Source organism: Passer domesticus, chromosome 2 (assembly GCF_036417665.1).
Source record: "Passer domesticus isolate bPasDom1 chromosome 2, bPasDom1.hap1, whole genome shotgun sequence".
Classification (NCBI taxonomy): Eukaryota; Metazoa; Chordata; class Aves; order Passeriformes; family Passeridae; genus Passer; species Passer domesticus.
Window position 1 is genome coordinate 83580291 of NC_087475.1, and position 13476 is coordinate 83593766.

General features: G+C 37.0%; 1 protein-coding gene across 24 annotated transcripts in view; it reads right to left on the reverse strand.

Moving 5' to 3' along the window:
• DLG2 (discs large MAGUK scaffold protein 2) overlaps nt 1-13476 on the reverse strand; it is a 979322-nt gene that overhangs the window by 355111 nt on the left and 610735 nt on the right. For all 24 annotated transcript variants that reach the window (XM_064409604.1, XM_064409605.1, XM_064409606.1 and 21 more), the window contains one exon: nt 13054-13104. In XM_064409604.1, the coding sequence (XP_064265674.1) occupies nt 13054-13104 (51 nt within the window). The remainder of the gene's footprint in view (nt 1-13053; nt 13105-13476) is intronic.

A 13476-nucleotide genomic window follows, 5' to 3' on the forward strand; every position in this document is an offset into this window, starting at 1 on the left:
CTTTAATGCCTTCCTTACTTAATGTCTTCTCCTTGTCATAAAAGAAGGATGGCAGAAAAGGCTGGTATGTTGTTTTAGAGCATTTAGTATGCCTTATTGATACCTTAAAAATATGTCACAATCACAGCTCTGTGTCACATATATACACCAACCTGGCTGAACCTGATCTTCACCACTGACATCCTGCTGTGTCCTGTCCTTCCCAAAATGTCTGGTTTTGCCCTTTATCAGATCAGTTAGTGTTTGACAACCCTTTCTGAATTCATTAATGTTATCTCCTTCTTAGTACTTTTAATATGCTCTTTTTATTTTTCCCTTTCCTATCAGCTTCCTTTCCTAAAACTTTCATCCTGTCTGGCTCCCTTGTCACTGCTGACCTATTAACATATTTGTGTCCAGACTCAACAGGTCTAAATTCAACATCAAACCATCAGCTCCTGTTATTGCCTTCCAGACAGGATGAAGAACATTCTCTTAAAGGTCATTTCTCATTTAAATGTATGTTTTCTCTGACCAAGCCACCTCTTAATTTCCTCCCCCAAGAAAATAAATTTATGAAGGTATCTGCATCTCTCATCAAGTGTATTTTCCAAGGTCACAATAACCCACAAGGTCTGCCCTAAAGACACTTCAGTTATCAGTATGTTTTTCAGGTAGAATTAAGCATAAAATTACAGAATTTTTGTACATCAGATGCCAGACATACAAAACAGATAAATTCCTGTTATCTTCTACATCCCAAAGCCTGCTCTATTCTACACCTCTCCGTTATGTTCTGTAGGTCTTCACCAGACATTCGGTTACAACACTGGAGTAAAAATTTGTGTTTGGCTGATGACCAGCCAACAAGGCCCACCAGGACTTCATTTCAGTTTCATCGCTTTTGAGAGTCCTTGATTTCATACACAGGCTGCACTTTCTTGATGCATGACTTCAGACTCAGCCAGTGTCAAATATCTGTGTTTTACCCAGAATAGCCTAGCAGTCCTTTTTGTCTAACCTACACAGATACTGTGATCAATCACTCCATCCATTTTCCCTTTTTAAACATCACCAGGGCATTAGCTCTCCTTCAATATATTCAAATTTTTTCCAGTGCTCAAAGACCTCTTGAAAATGCAACACGACAGATGTAGATGCTGGTCAACTAATTCCTTTAAGAAATCAGGTTGGAAAATCAAGGCCTAGCTCATTCTCATAATTAAAGATAGTTCTGGGGTTTATTCACACCCAGTTATGTTAGACTGAGTCCCTGCTATATCTAAATTCCTGTGATTTCCTTCCACCTAGTTAAAATAGCACTGAATTTTCAGGAAGATAATGGTTTTTCTGCGCCTCTTTTGATGGATATTTCTCTGCTGTTGGGAGAGATGAGCAATGGCATTGTTTGGAGGTGGAAAATCAGGGGAGACATTTTTAATGGCCTCTGTTACTTTAACTCAATGTAGCAGTCACATTTTCTTTCGTACTGCAGGCCTGCACACACACACAATCTCAATTCAATCACTTCTCCCCAAGTCACATTATAACGAGTACACCTTAAAAAAGCCATATTCATTTTCTAAGCTTCCTTCCAGAAAGGCCTTCCTCCCACTTGAATTATAACAACAGATCTCTAGATTTCCCATGACAATGCTTAATATGAAATCTCTATGCATATTCATTTAATGCATAGGTATAGCATTTTTCCTTGCTTAAAAACCCAATTAAGATTTCAATATTCGGTGCTTTAATTATATGTTTGTTGAGTAAAAAAGTAAAAATACCTCACTGTGCGATGTAGACTTATTTCTGCTTTGGAAATTTAATAAAAATATCTATTTGTCAAATATTCATTATCATTCCTAGATAAATATTGGATGGAAAAGTAGTAAGTGCACATATTTTAGCCATCTAAAAAATTCAAGAGACATTGGAAGAGTATAAAACTTCTATTTTCTTTTCCATATTTCCTAAACTTTTGGAAATTTTGCAATACTATTAAGGTCCTTGATACCAATGGAATAAGGTACTTTTCACCGTGTACTTTTCAAAGTGGAGTTCAAGAAGTAGGCTGCCAGATTACAGATCCTGACACGTGTGATTTCATGCTATTTTTTTACAGTTGGCCTGTTCTGTAATGCAAGTTTCCCCATCATGAAATACAATGGAAACGCAAAGTACATTGACCATCCTCCTCAGTTAAGAGAAATATTTTCACTTTAAAACACTATTCAACATTAGCAAAGATTAAAGTTACAAGCTCATAATTCCATAATTTATTTTAGTGGAGTATTTTTTTTGGGGGGGGAGGGGTTGGTTGGGGTTTTTTTTGGTTGTTTGTTTTTGTTTGTTTGTTTTTTTTCCATATACAGTGTAATCTCTGTTAATGTCTGTCTTTGTATTACATTGCTACCAGGAACTCTCTTCTCCTTTGTAGGTGAGGTACAGGAAATGTGAAACAACATAAACTCTGCAAAATTAAAAAACACTCAAAAATAAATTATTCATAGAATTCAGTCAGGATTCATATATCACTTTAAGTTGCATAAGGTGACTTTCAAGCCATGCTTGCATCTCACCAGCTAGGTCAAATTTCTTAGGGTAAAGCAATATCTTGCAATATAAAGCATGCATAAGCAGCATGCAATTGCTTTTCATCTACTTTTGCTTCACATACCTGGAATTCTCTGATCCATTTGACATCTAGCTTCAGTTTTAAACACAGGTTAAAAACTGAGACTAAACAGTCCATATCATACAATTTCCAAGAACTTTCACACGCTACAAAGTGGGCCATTGCTCCTGCAAAACTACTTTACAAAAAAGTATGTCAGATAAATTCTTAGCCCTCTTAAGGAAAAGTTCTTATTCCCTTCAGAGAGCCAAGATAAGCTATAAGCAGTAGTTTTAATTGGAAGACAGATTATCTTGTGACTGCTTCAAATACAAATGCATATGAACAAAAAATAATGGCCATGCAGCATCCAAAAAAAAATTTTATTGGGATAATGTGTTAAGGTACACAGCAACAACAGTTGTGGAATTCAGTCTGGGTATTCCAGCAATTTTTTCCGCTTATTCCTCTACATCTTTGCAATACCTTTCCCTACCAAAATGGCATACTGATTCCTCAAGGTTGCGCAGCCCTAATTTATGCATTACACCTCGTTCTAAATTATAACAAAAATGAAAAGCAATTTCCTGCAACGAAAAACATTACTTTTCCTCAGAGACAAATCCAGTACATCAAAGATGCCTTTTTAAAGTCCTGCCTTGAAAATGACCATCTTTGTTGCAAGGTGATTATTATCATCTCCGGAATGAGTCATTTTCTACTGGTAAATTGAGGTTTATTTTCCCCATTTACTTAAACGTACATATTTTAAATCTATGTACTATTTGTCAATGACAGTAGCAAAACTAAGTAAAGACTGAGTCAAACCAATGCTTTGTAGCGCATATTTTTTTTCTGCACTACTTTCTCAGTCTTTCTACAACAAGATTCCTACACAGACTTTCTGCAATAGACCTTCCTACACTACATTTCCTACAATAGACTTTCTTGGAAAAGACAGCATTTCAGACACACATATAACTGATTTTTAGGTGTACCCTCCACTAGTGCTCCAGAAGCTTCTATTCAGAACTGCAATGCTTTATTTAGAAGTTACACTGGCAGCTCTGCTTATTGGTGACTAGTGCTGACAAACGTGGCGTACCACAGGGTGGGACACTTCAGGTTTCCTTGGGTGGTACACTTGGATCGATTTCTCTTCGCAGGCTTTTTCACAGAATCATAGAATCATCAGGGTTGCAAAAGACCTCCAAGATCAGCAAGTTCAATCTTTGACTGAATACCACCATTCCCACTGAAGTATACTTTGAAGTACCACACAAACATTTTCAGGGATGGTGACTCCACTGTTCCCCTGGGCAGTCTGTTCCAAAATGCCAGTTCATGCCAGTTTGGAAAAGTCAAGCTGTGTGAAACATAACATCTATTTGTTTGCACTTCCTGAAAATTGGGACACAATCCAAGAGCTGAGAAAACCCTTAAATCTGGTTTAAGCTCCTGCAAAATTATTTCTGGCCAAAACTAAGCTGGAGGGGAGAAATTTGCTCTCCTCCATTAGACTGGAGGACTAGGATACAGCACCAAAGACAGCCCTGCATCATACAAAGCTTTCTTGCCCTTAGACCAATATTATCTACTGCTCACTAAAGTATTCCTTTCAGCAACTGCAATACTCTGCAGATTTGACTTCACTGTCAAGCAGCTTCACAAACTGCCTACATTAGATGCTCACTATCCAAACACCAAACAGAAGCGAGATAAAGGTTGGACTTCAGCTACAGATAACAAATAGACTGAAAGGCCACATCTTAAATAGGTTCATCTGAAGTAAAGACAATTTTCACATAAAGCTGTAAGTAATACAAAAAAGCAGCAGAATTACTCCCTGAAAACTATATGATGAGAGTGAGTGAGTTCAGAGAAAAGCAATAAATGGATGATATTACCTGAAAAATAAAATGTCAATATAATAATAATAATAATACTAATACTAATACTAATAATAATAATAATTATTTAAAAGAACCAGCAGCAGAACAGTGCCCTGAGGCAGCTATGATTAGCATGAAGTAACTTTTCAAATAATAGGTAACTCAAGGTCTTGGTGATCTTGGCACAGTTAAAGAGATAAGATTCAAATAGAGATAAACATGAATACTTTTTTCCCTACACTCACAAAGGTAGGTTTTGAACTCTTAAATAAATGATGATTAACTTTTCAACTTTTCTTCAGTTTTGATATGGAATATATGTATTTTTCCCCTGCAGTTGATTTATTTTGCTTCTGTCACTTTGAGAACACTTTCTAGTACTGTGTTAGTGTCTTCTTTCTAGTACCTGTATTTTCTACTGATGTGCTCTCCCTGAACAAGTTCTCTGTGAGTTTTCAATGCAGAGAGTTTAAGTAACTTCAGGCTTGTGACTCAATATATTGGAGAATGAAATCTACTCCTCTGGGAACAAAACAGCTCAGTGTGTCAAGGGATTGTTATTAAATTAAAAAAAAAAAGGCAATCTCCAGTTTTCTTTGTCTGGTTGAGCACTCTTTAAAGCTTCAAATTATTTTGAAAACAAAATGTCATCAGGAGCTTTTGTAACAAAATATTTAGTTATTTAAAGTTTCTCACTTAACAAAAAGAATATCCTAATCTTCCCTTGACCTGAGGACTCATTGAAAGAAAATATGAATCTCTCAGAAGAAATATCCAGAAATTACTACATGAATCAGTGAATACATAAACATTTGAAATTACATATATAAATGAATAAAAGCCTAATTAATCCATAGCGATACAATTATCCTTTGCCTTGGAAAGCTTGAGTCATAAGGTGTAAATCCAAGCTGTGTATTTTTTTACTTTGAAATAAAAAGCCAACACACATGTATGGTGCAGACATCCTTCACTGCAAAAATGCCCTTAGAGGAGTTTAAATGGCATTTCAGTGATACATCCAAAGTAATACACCATTCTGATTTATCCAAGTTAGCATCCATGAAGTGTTTTTCGGACATTTAGATTTAAAAGCAGAATTCTAAGAAAATCATAAGAAAATAATTTCTTTGATAGGCACCCAGAGGGAGCTAAATCGTGAGTGTTATTTCAGCTTCTTTTTCCAAGCATAGCATGGCAGGGTTTTTTTCCCTTATTCACCTTATTCAGTCTTTCCCTCTCCTTTGTCTCCTCTTTCATGGCTTTGCAGATTTCCTGTTGTGCCTATTGGGATGTGAAGTGCTGCCACTATACAGCTGGGAAAGGATGTACCCTCTGCACAGCTGTAGCAATAGCAAAATACAGGGCAAATCTTCCTTATAAACAAAGGCTCAAGGGAAAGCCACTGGCTTTCTTAGCATTCTCCCTGGATATCTCAAATTCTTCTGGCAGCATGTATTCTGAAGCAGTCCAGATATCACTATGTGGAGATAAGACCACTCCTCCTGTCTCTGTTTCCAGGATACTATCAGTGCTGCAGCTGCTCTACTTCGTCATGCTCCTTCGCCATATAATTGCTAAGAGCAATAATAATAAATAAAAACAGTTTGTTCCCACCTTATATACCTAAGAGGGGTATAATATCTGACAGGTGTTCCTTCACGTCTCTTAGTCTTCACTTTCAATAGTCTTTAGTAAGACAGTTATGTGGGCTTATTGATTTCCAGTCCCAGACACTGAATGTGGAGGATGACAGCTAAGAACATCAGGCAGGAGCCTCTGTTTCTCAAAAGGTAGGGCCCACCCTCTCCCAGCTCTTCTGCTTTTCCATGCACACTCTGGACTGGCACGTTTTGTACCTCTACCACACACTGGTGGAACACTTCCCCAGAAGACATGTAGTACAGCTCTACAACCAGGAATAGTTTCAGCATAATGACTCTCTGACAGAATAAGAACAAAGATTTCCAGTGATTAGTTATATTTTGGGTACCAAATTAAGGCTGCTCTGAGGTGAAAGAAAATTAAAAAAAAACAGTCTCTTCCAAAGAATCTTAATTTAGGTCATTGAACTAAAGCAAACAAATTTTGCAGTTTTTGTGGAAAATGTTGACCTGGTATTTCAGAGTCCCATTAGCAGGACTTCACACCAGATCCCTTTAGTTTCTTTCATTGATCATTCCAGCACAGTCTCAGGTCAAGGCAACATCTGGTATGACACAAGAGATGAAAGGAGAACAAAGACCTTGCTTCAGCCATTGCATTCAGGGGCCAGAACCTGCCCTTTCCAGTATTTACAAACCTGCCTGAAGGTGACACAACCAACCATCAGTCTCAACTCTAAACTAAAATGTGATTAGAATTAGAATGCAGAACAGAATTTCCAGCACAGGGACTTCATGCACTACACATGCATTTTCAAGGATCTTTCTTCATTTCTTATTTCACAGAACTTTGTTTCATACATAGACAGAGAAATACACTAGAGACTCTATATGGATACACAGGAGATCAGTATTTCAAATTGTCTGAGCAACTATGAAAAAGATGGGAATTTCATTTTCTGTTTGCTGATAACTCAGTACCGCAAATAAACACTTCTGCCTTTTCTTGTAGGCCACTTCCAGGAAAAAAGAATCCTGTGGGTGAACTTTCTAGCAATAAACACCTATAGGTCACTATTCTACTATGAATCTGGCATAAACTAGTCAATAAGGATTCTGTCTATGAATTATAACTTATTTCATTCTGAGGCTGCAAGTGTAACTACCACCTAGGAAGCAAGCAGGCAAAGCCTATCAAAGAAGAAATGTACTAAGGGCACAGAGAAAGCTTTCAAGTGTAAAGAAATCATTTACAGTTCTGCAAAAATAACACTCAGAGAGCAACTCTGAGTTTGGTGGAGCTCATCAGGTACCTGAGGGACACTCACTTTAAAAGATTTACTTTCTCTTGTTGGAAGATGCCAGACTGCTCCACTGGGGCTGTTGATGGTTGCATATTGATTTTTGCACTGTGGACTCTCAAAAGGCATCTACATCATACACTCTTAAACTTTTAAAATACCTTGTCCTAGTGGCCATTTCTTGACCACTCGCTTCCACTCTGTTATTTCTGAAACAATTAAAGGAGGGCTTTCCTAGCACTGTGGTGTCCTACAGCCTCAGTCCTGAGAGGCCAAAGCATATTCGTGCATGAACTGCTGTCTTAAGACCTTAAAAAAAGGCAGAAAGAGGATTCACTACTGAATAATAGTGAAAACCTTTTTTCCCAGACATAGAAGCAAGTGGTGAGAAGCTGGACATATCCTGAGTATATCCTGGACTACATTCAAAACAGCATGGCCAGCACATCGAGGGAAGGGATTCTGCCCCTCTACTCAGCTCTGGTGAGACCCCACCTGGAGTGCTGTGTCCAGTTCTGGGACCCCAACATAAGAAGGATGTGAATTTGTTGAATGCAGAGGAGACCATAAAGATGATCAGAGGGCTGGAGCAGCTCTCCTGTGAAAACAGGCTAAGGAAGTTGGAGTTGTTCAGCCTGGATTAGAGAAGGCTCCGTGGAGATCTTAATGCAGCCTTTCAGTACCTGGAGGGGGCTTGTAAGAAAGATGTGGATAGACTTCTTTTTAACAAAGCCTGTAGATGTAGGACAAGGGGTCCAAACTAAACCAAGGTAGATTTAGCCTACATCTAAAGCCATTTTTTACAATGTGGGTTGTGAAACATTAGAGGAGGTTGCCCAGAAGAGCTGTGGATGCCTTATCCCTGGAAATATTCAAGAGACTGTTAGACAGGGCTCTGAGCAGCCTGATCTAGGGAAAGCTGTCTCTGCTCTTTGCAGGGTGCTTGGATTAGATGGCCATTAAAGTTCCCTTCCAATCCAAACTGTTCTATAATTCTGTGATCTCTACAAAAACAAGATATATAGGTGGGTATAAAAAAATCAGACATCAAGAAAAATTAAAATACTTGTGTCATTCAATACTATCTGTTCTTCAGTGTTCCAGCTGTTCATATCTTTGAAAACTTCTACATGTTCATCTAGGAAATGAGTGATGAAACAAGAATGATTAACAACTCAGTAGTGATTATTTCTTAGGTTTACAAGTATCAAAGCAATTAAGAGCGGAGTTCTGTAATAAAATATTTTCTGAAATGTACCAGGATTTCTTTTTTCACTGCTTCCTCAGAATTTTTAAATGTTAGCCTTTAAGCTACAATTTCACACAATACTCTGAGTTGGAAGGGACCCACGGGGATCATCGAGTCCAGTTCTTGGGTGAATGGCCCACACAAGGACTGAACATGCAACTCTTGGTGTTGGCATTTTTAGAACCACATTCTAACCAGCTGAGCTAATCTAAGGTCACCTATGGCTAGTATTAGCCTTTCTAGTTAAGATTTGACTAAGTCCTTCAATTTGGTGAAATGTAGAAACCCAATCTTTTAGAGAATGATAATCTCTGAGTAGAAAAATGAAATCTTCTCATGGTGGTGCCTGATGTCATTGAACTCTCCAGTCAAAGGAAAGAAGAGACAGAGCAGATTTTTTAGTTTCTCCACTGAACAGAGTCTATGCTGGCTACAGAATTAAATTTATCAGAGTTAACACAACACAATGCAAGATGCTAAATCATCATGGATAATTTACTCTTTTGGAATATTATTCTATGAATATATTTAACCAGATTTTCTAAGGAAATAATTATGCTATGTGAGCATTCACACCTGTCTCCCCCTCAGCTGTAATGAGACAATAGGCAATTGCAATGAAAGCTGAAAAAGTGAGGAGGAAACAAAACAACAGGTTCCTAAAAACTTTGTAAATCTCAATATATGGTTAATTAAAAAAAACCAAAAAACAGGGACATTCTGAGTGTGATCTGTATTGTTATGACAGGCCAGAAATTCACAGGAGTATAAAAGAAAAAGAAATAGAGACCCTTCATTCATGTCTCAGCCTTGGCAAAATTCTCAGTCAGAGCTCAAGGTCAGTCAATCTCAGGATGCAAATGCACTGGGAACTAGATGTCTTTAATTCCAGTGTTGATAGAATTTGATTTTTTCCAAATAGTCTATTTCACAAAAACGAATAACATTCTTTTATACAGATACAAAATGAAAATGCATACTGAACATGAAAAGAATCTATTGAAAACAGCTCTATTAATCATAAATATCTTCTTTTTGTCCAACATCTAAAAAGCAGGCAAGGTTAGATGAGCAAAAAGGTTCTGAGATCTGAACTGAGATGTTGAACTCAGCATGGATCCAATATGAATCAAGTGACCAATCGTCTTTCTTAACTTTTCTTCAGGGTAAGTATTTATATTGTCTGATATTCCAACCTCTATTAAAATCCTCTCTTCAGCATCTGTCTCCAAGCACAGCACTTGTATCAAGGAGCCAATCAATTAAAACTTTCCTCCAGCTTAGGAAAGTTGGTTAGGCTTTGTACCATTTGATCTCTTACACTGACCACTGATTTACAAATGCAAATAAGTCTCTTGATAGTGCTGAGTATGGCTTTTTCAAGTCCTTCAATAATGGAAGACTGACATCACTGTACTAGTAGGAATTATTTATGCAGAGTTTCCTTTCTAAAATGTATTTAATATTCAGGGTAGTGCAAGGTAAATAATTTATTTTTAAAAATTTTGTCTGAGTGTGCATTTGGGCATTGTAGATTTTTTTATGAATCACAAAGTATTAATCTACACCCAGATCTGTATTTTATGCTGGTAAGTTAACAGAGAATCTCACATATTCTCTGAGGTCTGTCAAGGAATTTAAACTGTCTTTTTTTTTTTTCTTTTTCCCCACACAAAAGAATGTGTTTGATTTCTCTTAACTCTGTTATTCCAGTGTGTTCTTTTGAGAGCTCTAAATGATTTAACAGTGAGCTCAGAGATTGGTACCTGGAAAGTGGCTGGCACAACTGAAGACTAAAAGGATAAGAGCACCCACTAAAGAGAGGGCTGACAGGGGTGTACTTACAACTTCTTTAACTCCTGGAAGCACCACTGATCACAGATTTAAGGTGGATCTGCCTCAAATTAATTGTCTATGTCAAGTCTCACTGAAGCCTTTTAATCTCAAATCCCCAAGTATTTTTTAACTGCAAACTAGGGCACAACATTTTAAATAGAAACAACTGAATAACATTATTTCAAAGAGGGAATTTTTTTAAAAAAAGCTTTCTTCAAAAGCCCCCTGTAACCTCGCAGTCAATTTCCTGGTACACCATCATGGTCTTGGGCAGCTCAGGGATGCTCAGCAAGCCCTGCACTGTCCTTCCCACCAGACCATTAGCACAGTTTGCTCTTGGCATTTTTGGGACCCTGCTGATCTGCTCTCCAGCTGCACACCAGACATTTTCTGCCAACATGCACACAGTAGTGCTTTTACAACCCCAAGAGATGGGGACATCTCTTCACCCTGGGGCAAGGTTCATACCAACACCAGTAACTCTCTTCAGGAACAGGTCCCACAAATCCATGTCACCTGAGGATGAAGGTAACTTCCTAAGAATTAAATTAATAGTATATATAGATACTGGGAAGTGCTCTGAAGTAATCAGTCCCTTACCACCTTCCCTTTCATTCTATTAAAAAAAAGGCAAGTAAGAGTGCTTTTTCCCTAATACACACTTAAATTTTTTTTCCATATTTTAAAATCTTTAAATTATACTGACCATTTAAAAATGTGTACAAATTTCATTAAGAAAATCTTTGATGGTTTTGGGGATGCAGAATTCTGTGACTTGAATAACTGGACTAAAATGTAAAGTTTATTACCAGCTGTTTGATATGGGCAAACTTTATTTTTCTCTCTCAACAGCAGAAATCTTAATATATTTTGAAGTTTTGCCATTAAATACAGAGAGATGATTTCCCTCTAATTTCTAAAAGCAGTTTTGTGGAAGAAAATGGGTAATCAACATGGAAAATGTCTTTTTTCCTGAAAACGCTTTTAGTCTGACATAAATGACAGCTATTTAAAGGCAATCACTTGTATTTCATATCTCACACAAAACCCAGTAGACACAGTACCCTGCCTTTGAGACAAAACACTGATACATGTGACAGAACATTTCAAGCAGTATTAATCAGAAGCCACAGATCCAGCATCATCAAGAAAACAACTGAAATATTGTCCATTAAGATCTGTATCTCTTTTTGCTATTGTTGTTCAGCCTTTAGCTGATATTACGCTGCACTATGAATAACCAATTATCTGCATCTGACAGGTACAGGAGATGCAAATCACATTTGTTCTGCAATATGTACACTGACGACTTACACATCTGTTAAAAATAAAGTGCTTTTCAAAATATCACCCAGGAGGCATGTGTTCTGTTTTCTGTTCAGTGACCTTTGGAAACTCTAGTCCAATGAATAACTAGTGATGCACGAGTAAGTTGGGAGACAGCAGCTGCAAAGTGCCTATAACCTTATATGTGATCTGTTATGAAGATGGCTATGATAAAAAGATACATTGCTCTTTCATAACTTGTCTGAGAGAGCAAATCAATGAGAACATAACTTGTAACCCCTTAAGCTTAATGGTTATGGAATTCATTATCCTGGACAATTAAAAATATAATATGCAGAAAGTGCAGTGAATGATATTATTTAAGTATCTAATTTAATGGTAATTTGCTACCTTATAGGCATTTGCTCACATGGCATCAACCACGTCTTGATAAATCTGGCATTCTATTCAAACATTTTATGTAGAAAGAAGCTGAACTGTGCTTCAAGACAGGACAACTTCATATTCCCAAGATGTTGGTAGAACACTACAGGAATTCAGCAATGACATCCTTGCATCTGTTAGAAACCTTTATAAGCATTATGACATACTACAAAGCTTAGACTTTCTTTTTCACACCCTATATGGCCCATATGGCCTTGATCTGTGTCAGACAAAGTCAGCACTGTAAGACAACAGCTATGCAACCTAAAGGCAAGGAAAAAACACCAAATCCAGGCAGACATGGCACAGCACATATGGCTTTGCTTTTGGTGCTACATTACCAACAAAGCCTTTACTGCAAGCCCTGATTACAGCTCAGGTAACTCAGACTTTGAGTAAGCATATCTTTGAAGCATAGATATGGTCCATGGCTTTTTTGTAGCCACTTAAACATTAAAAACCCTTTTGAAATTCTTCCTTTATAGTATAACACTACATATCCTCTATCACACACATATGCCAGGAAACCAAAGATTTTTAAAGAGAAAACATTCCACAATTCCAGTTGACAAGCTAAAAAGAGAGTTACTAAGTCATAGAGGGTCTTCACAATAACCAAACATCCAAATGAGTTATGAGGAAGAAAAGCATTCTGAATACAGGTAGCTAAACCATAAAGTTCTTAACAGCATGAAAGACTTACCTGTTGTATCACTCACATTTTTACAGTTTAGAATAAACAGTGCACCCCTTTATTTAAAATGTAAACACACTTATTCTTAACAAATTTTTATTTAATAATTAATCACATTGGTTTTTACTACAGATTATGTCTTTCCTGTAAGAAAGAATAAATCATACTTACCCTCTCCAAAGTAATTTCTTCAAATTCATATTCAATTTCTGTTCCATTGACCTAAAGAAAACAAAATCAGAAAATTCTTTAAATCACATGGAAGGTAATTTCATAGGCATACTGTACAGCTGTTCCAGTATCATCAGTTTACTGAAGCACATTTTTCAACATAGAGATGAGGAGTTCTAAAGTACAAAACCTTTGTCTTGGGGGGCATAGCCAAGCCTATAAACTGAAAATAGTATAAGTTCAGTATGTAATGGCTATATAAACCACCAACATAAGAAGACTGATATTTGATAAAACATCTTTGTGGATTTTGTGCCAATGTTTAAATGGTTTCCAAGGTAATAGTTTCAAAGTCAAAATAGAAAACTTTCTTCTAATATTCTCACAATAAAAGAAAAATTATTTAGGCATTGTCTTATGAGC